Source organism: Sciurus carolinensis, chromosome 3, assembly GCF_902686445.1.
Source record: "Sciurus carolinensis chromosome 3, mSciCar1.2, whole genome shotgun sequence".
Taxonomy (NCBI): Eukaryota; Metazoa; Chordata; class Mammalia; order Rodentia; family Sciuridae; genus Sciurus; species Sciurus carolinensis.
In genome coordinates, this window is record NC_062215.1 from 154,420,922 (window position 1) to 154,440,341 (window position 19,420).

General features: G+C 44.0%; 1 protein-coding gene across 1 annotated transcript; it reads right to left on the bottom strand.

Annotated features, from left to right (window-relative positions):
• Positions 1 to 20: 20 nt before the first annotated feature.
• On the bottom strand, positions 21 to 12,927 carry Mettl21a (methyltransferase 21A, HSPA lysine). Its single transcript, XM_047545627.1, has 4 exons — positions 12,729 to 12,927; positions 11,655 to 11,828; positions 10,172 to 10,283; positions 21 to 1,215 (listed from the first exon to the last, which is right to left on the bottom strand). The coding sequence occupies exons 2-4, from the start codon at positions 11,799 to 11,801 to the stop codon at positions 818 to 820; spliced, it is 657 nt and encodes a 218-aa protein (XP_047401583.1). The 5' UTR covers positions 11,802 to 11,828; positions 12,729 to 12,927; the 3' UTR covers positions 21 to 817.
• Between the last annotated feature and the right edge of the window lie 6,493 nt (positions 12,928 to 19,420).

Sequence of the window (19,420 nt, forward strand, 5' to 3'; positions counted from 1 at the left end):
CCTCTTGTGGAGGGATGAGATTTTAAACTGTTGTTTTTTTTTTTTTTTTTTTTTTTTAACTCTCATCCTATGCATTATAAGGGCACAGGGAAAGCCTAGGAAATAAATAAACAAAAGCATGAGGAATGGCAAAGCTGAAGGGGAGCCACAGGTTTCAATTTAGAGAAGACAACTTCTCCAAATCTACAAATCTTTCAAGACTTCAGGTGCTTCCAAAAAGTAAGATTTTATTTTTACTTATTCCTTTGTTTATATACCTAAGCCTGAAATTGAAACTCAAAGAATATTGAGACGTCACAGAAAATTCACAACCTAATTTCAAACAACCAAAAGTGCTTAGAACCTAAATGGACAAAAGTCTTCAACAGCCACAGTAACTCAGGGAATGTATGTTAAACCTCAAAAAATTTGGAAACTGGCATAAACATTATGTATCTCCAAACGTGTTTAAAATAAATTGCATGATTTACCCTCACCAAAAACAACCTAGCTGGTTTAAAGTCACCTTTATACCAGCCCTCATGTCAGAGATCACTGCTCACCAAGAGGGAACAACACAGGAGACAGAAACAACATTTAGACAATCTCACACTTCCCTTTAATGTTGATGGAATTTCAGAGTGAGTAAGATAGGACTAAAATCACAGCAATGGAACAAAGCACTAGTTTGTTTTAAAACCGCTCATGTGCTTTGTCCCTTGACAAGCTTTGGTTAGACAGATGTTACAGTATAACAAGCCATTTCATTTAAGTCTGGTGAGATTCACAGTCCAAGACCTTAACTAACACACTCAATGACAATATTCTTATAAGCCAATTATAAGTCCTCCCTCGGGTTTCTTTTCTGTGCTTTGTAAATACGTACATCTTTTTCAGGATCATAGTGAACCTTACTCACAGTAAATTGCTCCTCCAGCATTGCTAAGAAGCTGTTATCCCGTTCATATCGAATTCGGCAAGCTAAAAGAATCAGTGAGTGGTTGCTAGAGAGATGGTCCAGTGTTTGAAGAAGATCTGTGAATGTCTCTTCTAAATATATGATGTCAGCTCCAAGTATCAGGTCAAATTCTCCAGGTGAAAAATCCCCCAAATTCTGTCCCCAAGTCAGCTCCTTAACAACAGCTTTGGGTTGAATGTGGGGAGGTAAGTTGGCTTGAACATTTGATTTAAGAAATTCTAATGCTACTTTTCGATCCGTGATAGTCACGTGAGCACCTACAACATGGGACAAAGAGAAAGCAAGGTGCATATCAGTACAACTGTAGGAGGGAGAGAAGGGGTCAAGTTAAACATAGAACATATATAAACATTCCACCTGATGTGCAGAATACCACACCCTTCATGGGGAGTTACAATGGATCAGAACAATGACTGGTTGCTCCTTTTGCATTGCCTACTGGTAGTAATTCTTGATTTGCCCCTATGACACACCTGCTGTTGCTGAAGATATGCCTATAAATCAGAGTCACCAAGGGACACAAGCTGATGCTTTTGAATGCTGCAAACAGAGCTAGCCAACCTTCATATGTTTCTTCCACTTCATGATCTTCATGTCAACAGATCTCATTATAAAATGCAATCCAAAAATGAAAAGTCCGGGAGCAGAATATTATTACAAAGATGACAAGATACCAAAAATGGGGAAAGACTGTTTTGTGAGGTTAAAAAGTTTTTAAAAGAAACATAGATGTGATACTGAGAAAACCCAGTCCATCTTTCTTACTGCTGTTTGAAGCAGCCAACCTGTGTTTATGTAATCATCTACAATTATGGAGAGTTTTTAAACTTAGAAGAATTACTGTACAGTAGTAAAATAATATGTTAAAATGTCAGCTTTATTAACTGCTAAGTTACTAGGTGTGGTGTAGGAAATTAAGAGGCAGTATTTTATTAATTTTTTTTTGTGGTTTATTGATAATGAACTATAAGATCTAATTTTTTTTAACCAAGGAAAGAGAAAACCTGAATTGTAGTTACTCTTAAAGTGAAGCAACAATAGCCCTAATATATCTCATCTACAGAAATTAAAATCCTGCTTAGTTTTGGTCCCTGAAATTCTTAATTTAAAAATGTTTCATTCTTTCATGAAAGTATTTCTCATTTGCACTTTTTTTCAGTTTAAGATTTCAGTTTAGGACTCCAGACCAGCAATGGTCAGCACCACGCCAGTGGCAGCTTTTACCCAGGTTCTTATCTTGGCACATAACACTTGACATTTGTAGTTCTAGAGTGGGATACAATGAAAATGTTCACACTGTTAGATCTGACCAGCCTAGAACTACTACTTTGACCACTCTTGGCTAGACAGTAGGCTACCTGAGGAGCAGGATTTAATGGTAGTTTTCGTCTCTTCCAATAATGCAAACTGTAGACTGACTTCTGGTTGGACTTAGAACTTTTCTCTCTGGATTTCTTTCTTTCTTTCTTGAGACAAGTTCTCACTATGTTGCCCAAGCTGGCCTCAAGTCATCCTCCTGTCTCAGCCTCCAAGGAGCTAGGACTGCAGGCATGTGCCACCAGGCCCAACTTTCTTGGCAATACTGGAATGATCTAGTCTTCTCAACATCCCCTCTGTAACCACGTTAATAGCTTCTAGCCTGTCTTGAGGGTTTTGGAGGCTACTTCTGCCCAACTAAGTATTCCAGAAGTTTGAATAGGATCTTAATGTCAGTTGACCATTTCCTATAACATTCATCAGTTCAACAAACAGCTAAGTGGCTACCATCAGGTAGATAACAACAATCCTACCCTCACAGTGCTCACGTTCAAATGAAAAGATAAGCAATATGATTTTTATAGTATAATATCTAATAGGTTAGTTGTTGATATAAGATAAGGAAAAAATAAAGTCAGAGAAACATGAAATGTCAGGAGGTAAGGTAGGCAGGTGTGGAATTCTAGACTGGGTAGACAGAGAATACCTCGCTAAGGTGACCTGGGAAGGCCTGAAGGGCGTGTGGGGATCATCAAGTGCATATGGGTGGGGGTGGGTGAGAACATTCTTGGCAGGTGGTGTGATGGGCTGACAGATCTGGCTTCATAGAATGTTACAGGCCAGGCTCTAAGGGAAATGACTAAACAGACTCCATTTTGCTCTGAGACTCCATGTTATGAAGGAAATGAGCTTCTCCCGTGGGAACACTCCGCCTCTGTACCCATCATCAGTTACTTAGTGTGACATGTTTAACAACACAGAATGACAATTCCTATGTAAAGAAAAATTGCTCTCTTTTGATTCCTATTGTTCCTAAACAATGTACCATGTGAACAGTGATTATGTGGGTGTTAGTAACCATTCTTTAGTTTGTACCTAGGTAAGGGTCATTTTGACCCACTTCCCCCTCTGTTGATCATTGCATGATGTTAGTTTGTAATTTTGAATCATAGCAACAGATACTTATGATTGATGTGATTTTTGGTATAAGAACCCCTACAACCCCTATGGTCGGGGCTGTTTTCCCAATAGCCATTTTTTGGGGCATTGTGTGAGACAGTCAGCTGGCTGGCTTAATAAAGACTCTCAAATTTGGACTTCTCAGTGGTGATCGGTCTGTTCTTAAGTTGCGCCCCATAACAGCGGAAGAGTGAGTGCAAAGGCTCAGAGGGTGCAGGCAGGCAAGGAGGTCAGTGTGGCTGGAACAGAGTGAACAAGGGATAAAGTCAGGGGGGATGAGGCCAGAGAAGTCGGGGGGAGGGGGGAGAGGCAGGGAGGACAATCATGTATGGTCTCATTAGCCGTGCTTCAAAAAGACTTTGGCTCTCACTGAGCGAGATGGAAAGCCACTGGAGAGTGCTCAGCAGAGGTGGTGTGTCTTGGGCTTAAAAGAATCTCTAGCAGCGGGGCAAGGCCAGAAGTAAGAAAACCAGTGAAGACCCCTACCGTGGTCTGAGTGAAGGATGCCAGGAGCTTGCACCTTGCAGAAACCACCCCAGACACCCGCCACAGCCAGCTCCCAAATGCAGCTCACCCTTCAGGATCTACTCCAGTTTCCTGGGAATCGTAGGTTTATGATTCTTATTTTGTAAAGATGGGAGAAGTAACAGCAAGTTTCTGTGCTGATGGAAATGATCAGGTAGAAAGGCAGAAATGCGGCAATGTAGGGACAACATCACTGAGTGGGTGAGAGTGGGCAGGATCTGAGGCACAGTGAGGTCACTGGCCCTAAACGGGACAGACATTCAACTACAGCCTCGGGAAGAGAGGCAGAGACGATGGTCCAGGCACAGGTGAGGGTAGAGGCAGCAGGGTGGGGGCAGGGTGGTGGTGGAAAAATCCTCCTCAGAGTGCTTGTCTCCCCTGTGAAAGCAGAAGTGTCATTGGCTGATGGTGAGAATGCAGAAAGAAGACTGGAGGCGTGAGAGCAAAAACATGGAACAGTGACTTAGCAGAGCAAGACAGGAAATAGAGTGTGACTGTCCAGGAGTCAAGGGCCCTGATGCAACAACAATGCCACTATTAATGTGTGATCATAATGCACCAATAAAAAAGTCTGGAAAAACAGAACCCGCCGAGGTTTCCGATCTGAACTCAAAGTGAAACCTAGCAGCCATGCTCCTGCTGTCACGTGCACATGCACGTTCCACGCCTGGAACAGAGGAAGCATCTGGCTTGCATTTCTTCAGCCTACAGAGTAAGATGAGGCAAGAAACTGGTACTGTGCTAAGTGAAGATGGGGCAACACGACTGTTGGAGAGATTTCCACTGGGTCAGGAGGGGAAATGGACTCAATAAGACAATACAGAGGCCATCGTTCATTTAGAAATAGAAAAACAGGCATCATTATTCCTGGTTTGTTAGCCACACTATGCATACATTCAAGCACACATTATGAGCTACAAAGGAGAGCAAGAAAGAACTCACTACAGCTGAGAGCCTCATAAGGGAGAGAGAGCATAAAATAAAGGAACATGGGTGCACACAGGAAATCACGTGTCACAAAGGAGAAATTCTTCGAAAGGAACAGAGGCAAAGGAATATTCCTGAAGGAAGGGAAACCTGCTTACACTTGAAACACAGAACACTGGCATGACCCAGGGAAAAGAGTGAAGAAAACATATCTAGGGCAAAAGGCAAAGGCCAGAGCAGTGTGTGTGTCCCAGGAACGTCTCAAAGCCCGAGAGAGGCTGACGAGATCGCAAAGCCTTGCTGGGAGGCCTGGGGTGTGGCCTACAGACAGGCCATAAGGCACCCCATCAATTTCACCTTTCGGATGGAACTCTCTGACAGCTGTTGTGAGAGAGGGTCTGAGGAGACCCACCACAGAGGCCGAAGGGCCAGGTGGGAGGGCTCTATGATCATGTGGGAGACAGATAATGAGAGCCCAAGCCAGGCAGGGAGAGTGGAGTGGGGGCAGAGTGGAGGGAGAGTTAAAAGGCAGAATCAGCAAGCAAGGGAACTGGGGGAGGGGCAGTCATGAAGGACAGTGATGCCAACTCACAACAGAGGAGGAAGTGTTTGGAAAGGTGAGCGGCACGGGGAGTTCCCATGTATTCCTCAAGGCGCTGGGAATTAGCCAGGTAGAGATCCAGCTTTAAGTTACATATACAAGTCAAAGAGCGGAGAGGGCACTAGAATCATAGAAAAGTAAAAGCAACTTCTTCCTAAGTGGTGTATCTTACGACAGTGGCTCCCAAGCCTCGTCAGGCATCAAATCGCCTAGAACTTTTTAAATGGGGCAAGATACTCTTCTATAAGTAGTTCCCAAGTAGAATAAAGGTTGGGAAGACTTTCAAACTAAACCAGGGTTTGAAAGTCAGAACCAGATTCCTATTCTAACCATAACCCATTAACTTTGTGACCTTGGGCAAGTTACTTACTCCCTGTTAACCCTTCGTTTCACTCTTGAACATGACTATAAGTGGGTCAGACCTACTTACCATGCAGGCTGACTGAGAATGAGAGACTGCAGACACACCGCCCCCTCTCAGACACAGGAAGAGCTCAGTGATCAACAGCCCTATATTAACTTCTGCAGAGCCCTTACTGCTTTTTGGGCTTTTTAATGTTAATTAGCCTTTGTCTCCCCCACCCACCCACCGTGGACTCAGAATGTAAGCTTTCTGAGACATCATTTCTGTCTGCCTGCCCCCTGTTCTATCCACACAGATTCCACCAGCACCTGGTAGGTGCTCTCTGAATTCAGAAATAAATGGCAAAGATCCTAAAAAATGAAAATACCTTTTTTTTTTCCTTTTTTTTTTTTTTTTTTTCCCCACTGTGCAGACTCTGGATCAACTAATGTGAAAATACTTTTCAAAGGGTAACAATTAATTCCTTTCAGATGTTTCAAAATCATCATTTAAAAAAAATCCATTGTTATGGTTTGGATGTAAGGTGCCCCCCCAAAATCTCATGTGTGAGACAATGCAAGAAGGTTCAGAGGTGAAGTTATTGGGTTATGAGAGCTTTAACCAATCAGTAAATAAATCCTGATGGGATCGACTGAGTGGTAACTGAAGGCAGGTAGGGTATGTCGGGAGGAGGTGGGTCGCTGGGGGCATGCCTTTGGGGTATATATTTTGTATCTGGCTAGCAAAGTCTCTTCCGGCTTCCTGATCGTCAGGTGAGCTACTTCCCTCCACAACACTCTTCCACCATAATGTCTGCATCACCTAGGCCCTGAGGAATGGAGAGGCTGTCTGTGGACTGAGGCCTTTGATACTGGGAGCCCCCACGTAAACCTTTCCTCTAACTGTTCTTGGTCACGGCCATGAAAAAGCTGACTAAAACAACCACTCACTCTATTTTAAAAAGATTTTTTTTTCTTACCCTCAGGTTTGAACATCAAAACTTCTCCAGCCTAACACTGTGCAGTGATTACAAACAGTCAACATGAAAATCACATAGCAGCAAAGAGGAAAGCTTATGATGTCATGGTAAATAAACTATCATTTGTAGATGTATGTGTGGGTATACACACATGCAGACGGTATGCATATACATAACCATAACTACAACCACATTAAAAATACAAATGGAGGAAAAGAATGGAAGGGAATACATCAAAATCCTAAAGGTAATTATGTTGTAGACTGATGAATAATTATTTTTGTAATAGAATTACAACTAGTTCTATAATAAAACATTAACTTTCCTGATTTTTGAAAAGCCTTCAATCTAGTTTTTCCATGTCTTATTCCAGAACTATTTGCGCATCTACTAAATGACAAGAGCTATATTAGGGGCCAAAGACACACAGACTGAGATGTGGTCCCATTCCTCAAGAGCCTCAGCCTATTGAGAGAGACAGATACATGAAACAACTGCCTACATACAGGGAAACCTATGTACAGGGAAAAGAAATAAGGCAGCAATGAATTCTTTGGGATAGAGCAGGAAAGAACTTCCAGAGGAGAGAATGAAGCTGCGCCAAGAAGCACGCATTTTCCAATCAACAGAATATGTGCGCTGCTCTGTCCTTCCAGCCCATTCCCAGAACCAAGCAAGTCTTTTGTGGCAACAACTAACTACTCTTTTGCTCTGTGACAGGACTGAAATACCTCAGGCTATCTTTCCCAACCCCACAGATTGAGAGTTCTAGATTAGAAAAAGAAATACTCAGAAGAACAATCGACACACGTATTTCACTTGTGTCAGTGAGCTAACAAATTCCATGCACAATCTCCTTGGATCCTTGTGGTGAAGTAAATACTCTTATTACCCCCATTTTACAGATGGGGAAGTTAACATTAAGAGATTAAGCAACTTGCCTAAAGTCACAAAGCTAAGAGTTAAAAAGAGATGGTCAAAACCAAGTACAACTAAACCTATGCAGTTTACCACGCTAACATGTTTCTCTACCAGTCAATAAAGTTTTGCACAACGCCCTGGTTCTCAGGAGAAAACAGAAGAAAGCTATTTTGCCTTCAAATTAACTCTCTTTTTTTTTTTTTTAATTTATTTTTATTGTAAACAAATGGGATACATGTTGTTTCTGTTTGTACATGGAGTAACAGCATACCATTTGCGTAATCATACATTTACATAGGGTAATGATGTTTGATTCATTCCATTATTTTTTCCTTCCCCCCACCCCTCCCACCTCTCTTTTCCCTCTATACAGTCCCTCCTCCCTCCATTCTTGCCCCCCTCCCACCCCCCATTATGTGTCATCATCCGCTTATCAGTGAGATCATTGGTCTTTTGGATTTTTGAGATTGGCTTATCTCACTTAACATGATATTCTCCAATTTCATCCATTTGCCTGCAAATGCCATAATTTTATTATTCTTTATAGCTGAGTAATATTCCATTGTATATATATATACCACAGTTTCTTTATCCATTCATCAATTGAAGGACATCTAGGTTGGTTCCACAGTCTGGTTATTATGAATTGAGCAGCTATGAACATTGATGTGGCTGTATCTCTGTAGTATAATGATTTTAAGTCCTTTGGGTATAGGCCAAGGAGTGGAATAGCTTGGTCAAATGGTGGGTCCATTCTCAAGTTAACTCTTATCAGCAGGGAGAAAAGTTGCTATCGTAGAAAGACAACTTGGGTTGCTGTGTCTAATAAGCCTGGTTTTGGAACGTCAAAAACTTCTGAAGTTCCTCAGACACTCAGAACGCCAGTTTCATTTGAAAAATGAAAATTAAAAATAATACCTAACATACATGGGGATGTTATAAGGCCCAGGTAGGAGAATAAAAGCAGAGGACCAAGAAAGGCCTCATCAAGGACAGAAGGACTATGGTTCAAGACAGAAAGGGGCCTCAATCAACTGATATCTCGTTGAAACCAAAACCCCAGCTCAAGCTCCCCATCCGACTTTGGAGACACCTAAGCAGCAAAAGCAATACTGACAAAGAAATGAGTTACCAGCAAAAGGACAGAACAAAAGAGGGGCCTTAGTAGAGCCTGGAATACCTGTAGACAGGTGATGAGTTAAAAATGCTCTGGAAAGTCGGATCTTTCCCACCAAGTGTGGTCTGAGATCTAGTAGGTCATCGTCATCACTGGGAATTCATTAGAAATGCAGGCTCTCAGGCCCAACTCCAGACTTAGTGAGTCAGAAACAAGTGCCACAGGTGACAATTCTGGGTAGTGAATATTATACGTGATATCTTAGAAGCTGGTCTATCCTCATCATTGGATAGCCTCAACTATATAAGTTGTAGAAAGACGTCAACAGCAAATAATTCAAAAATATTAAATAAAGCTTACTTACACATGGCTCTAGGCCTAAACTAATGTCTATATACCAAAACAAAACCAAAAAATAACAATGCTATCAATTCAGAACTGTATATCAGTAATTCAATTTCTTAAAATAAGATGTCTGTACAAACATTGGAAGGGCTGATACTCCCAAGAAGAAAAAGTCCCTCAGTCAGCAATGAAGGAGAGACTGTCTGCTGCTCCATCTACCTCACATGGTGTTATGGGTTAGATATAAGGTATCCCCCAAAAGCTCATTTGTGAGACAAAGCAAGAAGGTTTAGAGGTGAAATGACTGGGTTATGAAAGTCTTAACCCAATCAGTAAATCCATCCCCTGACAGGGATTTACTGGGTGGTAACTGTAGGCCAGTGGGGTATGACTGGAGGAGGTGGGTCAGATTTATACCTTAAGAGTATATATTCTGTCTGATGAACAGAGCTCGCTCGCTCTCTCTCTCTGCTTCCTGGTGTGATGCATTAAGTTACTTCCCTCCACCACGCCCTTCCGCTAGGATGTTCTGCCTCACTTTGAGCCCAGAGTAATGGGTCTCATTTGTCAACTGAGACCTCTGAAACTGTGTGCCCCCAAATAAACTTTTCCTCCTCTAAAACTGTTCTTGTCAGGTCTTTTAGTCAAAAAGCTGACTAAAACATAGGACTGAATCCAACAGCATATGGATTTAAGCACCTTAAACTGAAAAAACTATATACGTGGAAGAGACTATTCTTGAAATCAAATCACCTGAAGACCGTACTGTGGGCATCATGGAAGTAAAGGGGGCAGAGTGATCTTCTGTGGAAAGTATGAACACAGCACGGAAGATCAGCCTGTTAGCCTCTGGAGTTACCATGAGCATCAGCAGCTGGCTCACAGCTCACCTATGTACAGGCAAAAGAAATTAACCCACGTGGGAAAGAAACAACCATGGATTTTATGCAAAGAAAACAGCAAACACAGCTCTCAGCGAGTTCTGCTCACCACAGAGTGAGCCAGCGCATCACACTCACCCAGCAGGGCAGCCACTATGCCCACCAGCCCCGTGCCAGCACCCAGCTCCACGGCAGAGCAGCCCCTGAGCTCCACAGCGCCCATCTCCAGATACGTGGAAAGGACGATAGCCTGAGTCAAAACACAGTGTGAGTATGATTAAGGTCAGCAAGTGCTTCAGGAGCTGTGGGGTTAGGATGTCTATGTGCTGGCAGGAGGAGACCACCCATTGCCCCTCTCCCCCTGCCCTGCATCACCCAATCCACTAATGTGCCCAGGAACTTGGCATTGCTGCTTTGAGATAACCTCCTAGAGAGGCACAGACACAGAGACCCACCATCCCAACAGGCCGCTGCACTGATAGCTAGGAGCACACCGAATCTGTGAAGCTTCAACTTTTTGTCATAGCACTTTCACACTGATACTCACAAAACCATTCTGGAAGAACTGACATGAACGGTGATTTTGTTTAAGGCATGTTCAGTTCCTAAACCAAGCCAGGTCAGCAAGGCCATAACGTCACCTAGAAGGAAGAGGCAGCACAGTGCCCAAGGCTGCCTGAGTTGCATCACTGACTCTCATTGCCCGCAGGGGCCCTTGCCACATGTTTTGGGCATCAGAAGGTAAGTTCTGGCCAGTTTTAGCATTTGCTTATAATCCTATAGAAGGAATATGATTTTTACTATATTTTATTTTTCATAGCCACATACTAGGAGTATAATTGGCAAATCTCCTCCCCAGCAAGTACCTAGCAGTCATCCTATTTCTTGTTATTATTTATCTTTATTACTAATTATAGGAATAGTTTTCATGTAGTTATTCAGAAATGGATTCCTAGAAATGGTATTACTAGGTTAGATTAATATTATGATCCCTAAATGTTTCTCTAACTACCCTAATACAACATTGAGACTGTAAAACTGTATTTCGGCCATTCAGTTACTCAACAGGAATGAGCCCCTCTGTCAGAGTCCTTGTGGTGTGGAGTCACAAGCCACCATTCTCAAGTAAAGAGAACAGTGCTGGAAGAGGAAGAAGTAGGAAAGCAATTATGATTTTGTAACTATGGAAAACTTAAAGAAAAAACGTGATGTTCATTTTGCACTTTGTCACTTTACATATTCTTAGGTGCAGTATTTTAGAAAGAGAACCCAGTGAGTGTCTAAAGCAGTCAGGGCTCCAGCATTTCAGTCTTCTGTTACTCACTGAGTAATTATTGGCAAGTCATTTCACTACCCTCTTTGTTTTCAGTTACTCGCCTTTAAAATGCAACATATGTGGAGAGGATAAAGGGAATGATTGGTAAGGAGAAGGGGCTTTAGAGTGGTGAAAATGTTTTAAAGTTGAAGTGGTGATGACTGCATTATTCTGAATATACTAAAACAATGAATTTGTGTACTTTAAGTAGGTGAAGTGCATGGTACATGAATTGTATCTCAATAATGGTATTTTTCTTTTTAAGTAACTGAGGATGTTTTCAGAGACTCTTTGGGGCTTGCTTACCGCATCCCAAACAACTGCTGCGACTCCCAGTTGCCTCCAGTCCTGCCGGATTTGGATCGTGTGGTTTGCAAAGGAGAACGTGGCAAGAGGCTTGTGGAATTTCTGGAGCCCCATTTCCATGGTCTCCTCATAGGGCACCAGGGCCATTTTGTCTAACCAGCCTTCTGCTGAGACCTGTCGTACAAAAGTATCCTGCGTGACACTCTGGCCAGAAATTGCATTATCTCTTAAGTAACTCCAAATGATTGTTAAATTGTTTATATAAGTTCAAAAGAAGAAGAAAGGAGATGGAGCCAGTCTAATTCCTTGGCATGACTCTTCCTCTCAGTTTTATGGGAAGTGAGATTTGGTTCTGAATTCGTGCCAATGGGTATCTTTGAGCAAAAAGTCCTTGAGCACCCCGACTCCTGTAGGATGTCCTACAGTTTCACTGTCACCATTGCGCATACTTGGAGCTGCGGAACAGTGTGCAAAGCATTGGTGACTGCTCGGTGACCCCAAGATGCCTGCACAGCACTCCACTGCAGCTGCAACCAGTCGCCGCTTGGCTCGGGTTTGTTACTGTTGGTTTTTTGTTTTTGTTGGGGGGGGGGGGCAGGGGCGTTATTATTTTGATCCTCCCCTCTAAACCGCTACAGTCAATAGTGACAACAATGGAACTGAGTGTTAACGGTTTGTCCTGCCTTTGAACACCAGCCGGGTGTATACGGTGGACACTGTACCATCTCCTGGAGACTGGAAGTCAACCGCTCTCGTGGGCAGAGCGCGGCCGTGGGGCTGGGGTGACTTGGAGGCCTCCCCGAATCCCGGTAAACCTGCCCCCGCCCGCCACCTAAAGGACTGACAGGTGCCCCTTTCTGCCCATGGGCCCAGAGCTCCGGGAGTAAGTGAGGGGTGGGAGTGGGAGACGAGGGGGTGTTCCATAGGGCCCTCTGGGACCCCCGGGCCGCGCGGAGAGTCGGCTGCACCCTGGAGCTCGGCGAGCTTCTTGGTGAAGGCCACCGGAGCCTGGGGTCGCCCGCAGCGGGGCTCACAGGACACCCGTCCCCGGGACGCAGCCACGCGGGTACTTACGGTCGGGAGGGTGCCCGGCGCCGCGTGCGCGCTACACTTTCCCCGCCCGGGGGCTGGCTGCGGAAAGAACCAGCTTTAAAAAGCCCAAGAGTTGGGAGGCAGTCGGGAGGCGTTCGGAGGCGTTCGGAGGCGCTCGGAAACATTCGGAGACGTTCGGAGGCGCTGGGTGGTGTTCGGAGGCCCTCAGAGGCGCTCGGAGGCGGGTCCCAAGCCCGGAGACACGCGTTTCCGGCCCTGCTCACCCCCGCCCTTCCCTGGGCAGGTGCTTGGGCGCGGAGGGGCCTGGGGGCGGGGCGTAGAGGAGGCGCTGCGAGGCTGGGCAGGGTCCGGGCTTCCTCGCTTAGGTCCCTTAAGTATTTGGCTCCACGGTTTAGGTAGCCTGGGAGATCGGGGGTAGGGGTAGAGAGGGAGAGGGGTGTGGAAGAGAGATGGGGGTAAAAGGGTGCGTGCGAAAGAGGTAAGGAGAGGGGCGGGGTGAAGAAGGGGTGACGCGCGGGAGGAGAGAAGGCGAGATGCTGAGCCGCTGGAGGGTGCTCAGAGAGCATGGAGTGTTCTGGTGACTGCGAGAGGGAAACCTTGCACCGGATATGCTCTTGTGCTGATTCTCGCTGGTTGTTTTTGCTCTTTTGGATTTTAGTTTTAAAGGCAGGCAGTTAGCGGATGAAAGAGAAAGTTGACTCTGAAGAATGCACGTCCCGCGTCTTCTAAGTGGGGTCCGATTAGGTGGCAATGGAGTGGAAAGTCACAAAGCACTTTTTAAATATTTTTGTTTTTATTAGCGCAGTGTAGTTAAACATAACAGTGGGGTTCGTTTTGACATTCACAGTTGCATACAATTTGCTTCACTTCCATCCCCAGTCCTTCCTTTTTCCACCCCTCCTCCCTCCACGTGATCCCCTTTCTCTGCTGGTTTTACAAAGCACTTTTTAACGAAAGCGCTAACGAGGAGTGGGCACGTGACACCCGTGTCTGTATTTTAAAACGGGTCTGGTGGGCGCGGCCGCTGTCGTTGGCGGAGACCTTAGACCCGGATCCAGGCAATTGTGCAAATTCCGATCCTTGGTGTCCCTCCTCCGGGGCTCCCCTGCCTGATGTGCAAGGTGCCTGCGGCGGGGCACCGTCTGAAGGCCTTGGGAGAGCACGGGGTCGACATGAGCACGTGCGAGTGTGACCGCGGGGGGACCAGCATCCTTTTGAAGATTTTCTTTCTTTCCTGGACCCGCACTACTCTACCACCTCCTTCCCGGTGGTTCTTACCCCGGGCTGCACATTAGAATGAACTGGAGCAAAATCCAGCAATCCGGACCCCACCACCTGAGAGTCAGTTGATACTTCTAAAAACCCCTGCAGGAACCCTGTGTTTCGTGGGTGACAGCCTCGGGCGTGGCCTGAGCCACTCGGAGACCTCGCTTCTCCCAGCCGGCAGGGGGCGTCCCGGCCTCCCCAGATTCCTTCACCTGCCGGCAGAAGGCTAGGGTCAGGAGCTGTCAAAATGACTTGAGTGAACTTTTAAAGCCACCAGTGAAAGCCTTTCCCCTCTTTATTTTTTATTTTTTATTTTTTATTTTTCAGGCTTATCACTTTCCATTTTTCTCTTAGTATGTCCTCTCTTACGTCCTCTATGACTTTGTGCTGCTACTGCCTCTCGACTTTTTCCTTTTTTTAAAAACCTCCCTTTCCACGAAAAGAGGGAAATGGTAATTACCCCATAGATGAGTGCACGCTATGTGCATGTGGTGAAATATCACACTATACTCTATTAATACGTACAATTAGTACATGTTAATCAAAAAATGAAAGAAGAAAAAAACTCCCTTTCTTCCCCTTTTTTCCTCTTATCGCTTTCCTTTAGAGAACAAGCACTAAGCACAAGAAAAAGTATGGACTTTGGGGCCAGAGAATCTTGAAAATTTAAATTCTGCCTCTGACACTTTATTTTTATTTTTTTTTAATTTATTTATTTTGATTCATTGTAAACAAATGGGGTAAAATTTATTTCTCTGGTTGTACGTGAAGTAGAGTAATACCATTTGTGTAATCATACATGTACCTCTGACACTTTAAATAGGATAGCCTTGAGTAATTACTAAATGCTAGATCTCAGGGTCCTTATCCTAGCTAAAGCCTGGCACAGAGTCTGCCCACCTTGCCATTCCTTCTCCCTGTTCTCCATCTTCTTTGCTGAAGTCATATATGTGACTTTAAATCAGCTTCCCAGCCTCTTCAGTGCTCTGCCAACATAGGATATTTGACTCACTACAGTTACCTACAGTTTGTTTACAAAGATGTTCACTTGTTCATTTAGCCCTCCTAATGTTGTAATTGGTACCAACTGACTCAGGAAGTGTGTGCATACACACAATCGAGAACATATGCAACTTGTACAGCAGTGTAGACATTAAACAGAGCTCTGTTTCTATCCACATAAACCAAAACAACCAGTGGCTCCCTGTGAATATTCGAAAATAACATTTTAGTCCTTGAAAAAAATGGGTGTATGGTAGATTACATATTACTTACAATACTCAGTCTTTCACAGGCCAGTCCCTGGTGTCCCTTCCAGGGGGAAGCAATTCTCCCCAACCTATTGAAGTCAAGCCTGGTAGCATCTCCTCACCCTGTTGAGGTCAAGCCTAGTCCTATGACTTGCTCTGGCCAACAGAATGTAGGTGGGAGTGGCGTTTGTCACCTCTAAGCAGGAGCAGTGGGTACCCCTTATGGCTGTGCCCCTTCTCTTTTTCTGCTGCTTCAGAACTACAGATCTCAGGTTAGGAAGCCCTTTGCACCAGGGTCCCCAGTTGAAGCAAAACTATATATTGAAACATGAGAGATGAACCTCTTTTGTAATGACTGAGATTTGGATGTTGTTATGTTAGTATTACTTAGAAGCTGTCAGAACACAGGTATGAACATGCCATGAGATTTCAAAAATGAGGTAGAATATTTTTAGTATGGATGTTTGGCTGTTCAGCAAAGTAGGTACTTTTCTGTTTGGAGATCTGCCTTACTCATAAGGACTTCCTTCATTGCCCTCCATCTGGGCCCCCAGTCTGCCCCAGTGACTCAACACCTTAGTCAAATGGTGATTCTAAGAACTGAAGAAAGTCCATTTACTAAGAGCCTTGCTGAGGATATGCAGAAAGGTAGATTTACTTTTTCACATTATCTATGAGTGACTCCAAAGTACAGCTTAATCATAATAATAGGTTAAAATTGTGCTTTTTCTTTACAAAAAATTAGGGCTGGGGTCCTTTTCTCTGGCCCTCTCTTCAACCTGTACAACCAAAAAGGGGCCAGGCTTGGGCATGCCCTCCAGCTCTGTGAACGCCCCGTGCACCTTCAGATGCCTGAACTCTCATACTCACTCCGTCCCTGTGGGGAGCAGAATTTAGGGTGGATTTGAATATAAATAGCCCCAGAGGCCTTTGGTGACAGAGAAGGAGTTTGGGAGTGCCACCTGAAGTTTGGGAATCTCCTTGGGATGGCGATTACTCTTCTGCTGAGGGCATGGGTTGGGAGGATGGGGGAGGATATGGTGAGCAGATGCTGACCAGGATTTCTTTGAGGCTCCCTCGTCTCTTTGGTTCTACGGAGAGATCCTCCAAAAAGGAAACCAGTTATCATGGATCCTCTCCCCTGGGAGGGTCATCAACCAGGGAAGATCACATCACAGGAAAAGAGACTCCATAGGTCATTACCTTGCCCAGATGGGCTGTCACAGGCTAGCACCTATTCTTCTGACAGGCCTCCTTGAGACAACCTTCATTACCTGAGAGATGTTATGTGCACACAAAGACAACTTTTATACCCTGTACATTTCTCCCCCTCTCCCTCCCATAGCTTGTCATCACTAGCTCCCCCAAGCAGCCTCATGACCCTATTGCTTTCTGTAGCCCAGGGTACTATATAAGCTTCCAGATCTCACCGGGCTTGTGGGGTATTCATTTTTCTTTCATGTGAATCCCCCATGTATGTAACAAATTCATATGCCTTCTTTCCTGTTAATCTGTCTACTCAGTTTGTTTTATAGATGCAATTATAAATTCCCTCCCCGCCCCAACCTTTTTTTATCTGTATGACTAAAATTGCCTTCCCCAATCAGATGACACCTCGCTGGGCAATAATGATAGAAGGACATTTGTTCTTTCATCCTTTCTAATTTCTGAAACTACTCCATGTTTGAGGTCACAATAGAAGCAACCTTGGTGCAACTTGATCTCTCCCTCCTCTCCTGAACCCCCATCATGGTGGTTATCCAACCCTGGGATGGGTAAATAATTCTCTGTGGAACTAGAATCCACTGTGTTGTTATTCCCTGCCCAGCATCTATCTCCCAATTTCCTGGCAGTAAGCTTAGCAACACAGAGCACTACAGTCAGTTGTTCCCTCTCATGATCAAGTCGCTGACTGGAAGCTGCAGCTTGACGCCCTGACCAGCATCCTAAGGGAGGATCGTACTGTGCATATCGTCACTAGTGCAGGAAAAGATATAAATTCAAACTTCAAAGTACAATTTCCTCTGAGGGCATGTTGTTTTTGCACATTGTAAGTTGGAGACCTGTTATCTGGAGGGGACTTGTGTGTCAGTTTCCTTAAAATAAGGATCACATCATGATTGAATTAGCTAACAAAGAGATAATAACCTGAGGTTAAAATGAGTTGTCTACTTAGAACTGTTTCCAAAGCACCTACTCTATATAACAATTGCTGTTACTGTTATTTATTTGGGGTGGGCTAACCTCGACCCACACTCTATAACAGGCGCATGTCACAGATCTGGCCAAATGAGCACATTCCTCCCTTCTGGTCAAGTGGCTTGGAAGTAAACATGTGACCAACACTAAGCTTGACCAGAGCCCATCCTAAGACTTGCTAGGACTCTCAGAGAACCAGCTTCGTTGGGAAAGGAAAGAAGCCTGGAGGTCCTGTGGTCTTTCCTCCCAAGAGGACAGAACCAGCAGAGAATGTAGACAGTGAGGCCCTAGTGAAGGGAAAGGCTGCTTCTGATGGTGCCCTTTGACCACCTGGATCCAGCTGTCCTAGAATTTTCTGTTATGTGAGCTGTTAAATTCCCTAATTAGTTTAAGCCCTTCGAGCTGCTTTTTTTGTGTCCCCTCTAGAAGAAAAACAATCTTAATACATTCAATCTGGCTGAAGAAGATATAAAGTCACGCCTGTGCAGGACTGTCCTCAGAGTGTTGTGTAAATGGAGAAGCCAGCCTGCAGAAGCTTGGGGCAGAAAAGATTCTGCAGAAGCTTGGGTCCTTCCTGGCTGTACCTGGACTCTCAGGTCCCATGGGACACCAGGGTAATCCGGTAAATTTCCCTTCGTTACTTAAGCTGGTTTAAGTGTCTAATACATGCATACTGTCCCATTGAATGCCATGTTTTTTGTTGTCTTTAGGAAACAATGTAGAAATAATGTAAACATCCTAAAAATTCCTCATACATGATTTGGTGACAGCTAACTGGTGTCATATTTGCAAAAATAAAACAACAAAAAATTGATCCTAACAGGTGTATGTTGGGAAGACATCTGGCTCCTCATCACACTCACTGTCAGCCAACGACTAGAGTTAGCACAAAATTCCATAAATATTTGTGAAATGGAACATAATCTCTGGCTACCTCTTTCTATCCATTCTAGGATGAAGAACTGACCCTCCCCTGGCCAACCACCAGTACAAATGGCCCTGGGTATTGTTTCCTTCCAGTCCTGAGGAGGCTAGGTCCCTGACTTGTTCCCTGTTACCTAAAGACTCTTGAACTACTTCTAATTGGCCTTACCACCGTACTGTCTTTCTCCTGCCCACAGGGTCAGGATTTTAAGAATGAGCAAGAATTGCTGTCTCTGGGTTCCCCAACTGTAGTCTGTCTTCTGTTCTCTGTGACCTACTGAGATTTTCTCTTTGAGCTATTGTTGGGCCAACACCAGGTTTTGCCCCATCTCACCCCAAGACTTCTCTACAGCATGACTGGAAGTGGCCCTTCTGGCTATGGGGATTATGGACTGGGATGTGGCCCAGTAGTAGAACACTTGCCTAGCACATACAAAGCATTGGGTTCAATCCCCACACCACGAAAATAAAAAGAAAGAGAAAGGGAGAAAGAAAAAAAGAAAGAAAGAAAGGAAGAAAGAAAGAAAGAGAAAACAAAGAAAATTGAGGAAATTTCTTGGAATTTATTGTTAATATTCATCCATCTTCATATTTTAGAACTCTAATCCAGTTTACTATGATTGATGTTCTAAATTAATCTTGTATTCCATGATATTCTGTGTGCTATAATTTCATTTTAAAAATAAAGATATTGAAACATAAGCATTTTTAAAGATATTTTTAAATTGAGGCTCTTAATTATTATATACTTGAAATTAAACTGTCAAAAACACGTTGCTTTAAACGATTTACATTCAGTATTTCTCGAGTTTTTTGTCTAGGGATGCATTACCCTTTTTAAAATTACTGAAGATCCAAAAAAAAACTTTTCTTTCTTTCTTTTTTTTTTTTTTACACGCAATTGTGATTTATTACAGTAAAAGCATACACACTAAAATTAGCAAAGGTAAAAGATACATAGGGCAGATTACAGGAGAGATGAGATACCAGCTTCTAGTTGTCCTCCCTCAGCACAGCTATACAAACAGCATGTTTTATTCCCCCAGTAACAATGTATGACAACACCTCCGAAGT

What these genes read in the sequence shown, in the direction of transcription:
- Mettl21a (XM_047545627.1), bottom strand. Translation starts at nt 11,801, where the DNA reads ATGGCCCTGGTGCCCTATGAGGAGACCATGGAAATGGGGCTCCAGAAA. An exon ending in CAGCAGTTGTTTGGGATGCG is followed by an intron (nt 10,284 to 11,654) that starts GTAAGCAAGCCC and finishes GTTTTGACTCAG; the next exon opens with GCTATCGTCCTTTCCACGTA. An exon ending in CATAGTGGCTGCCCTGCTGG is followed by an intron (nt 1,216 to 10,171) that starts GTGAGTGTGATG and finishes CCCATGTTGTAG; the next exon opens with GTGCTCACGTGACTATCACG.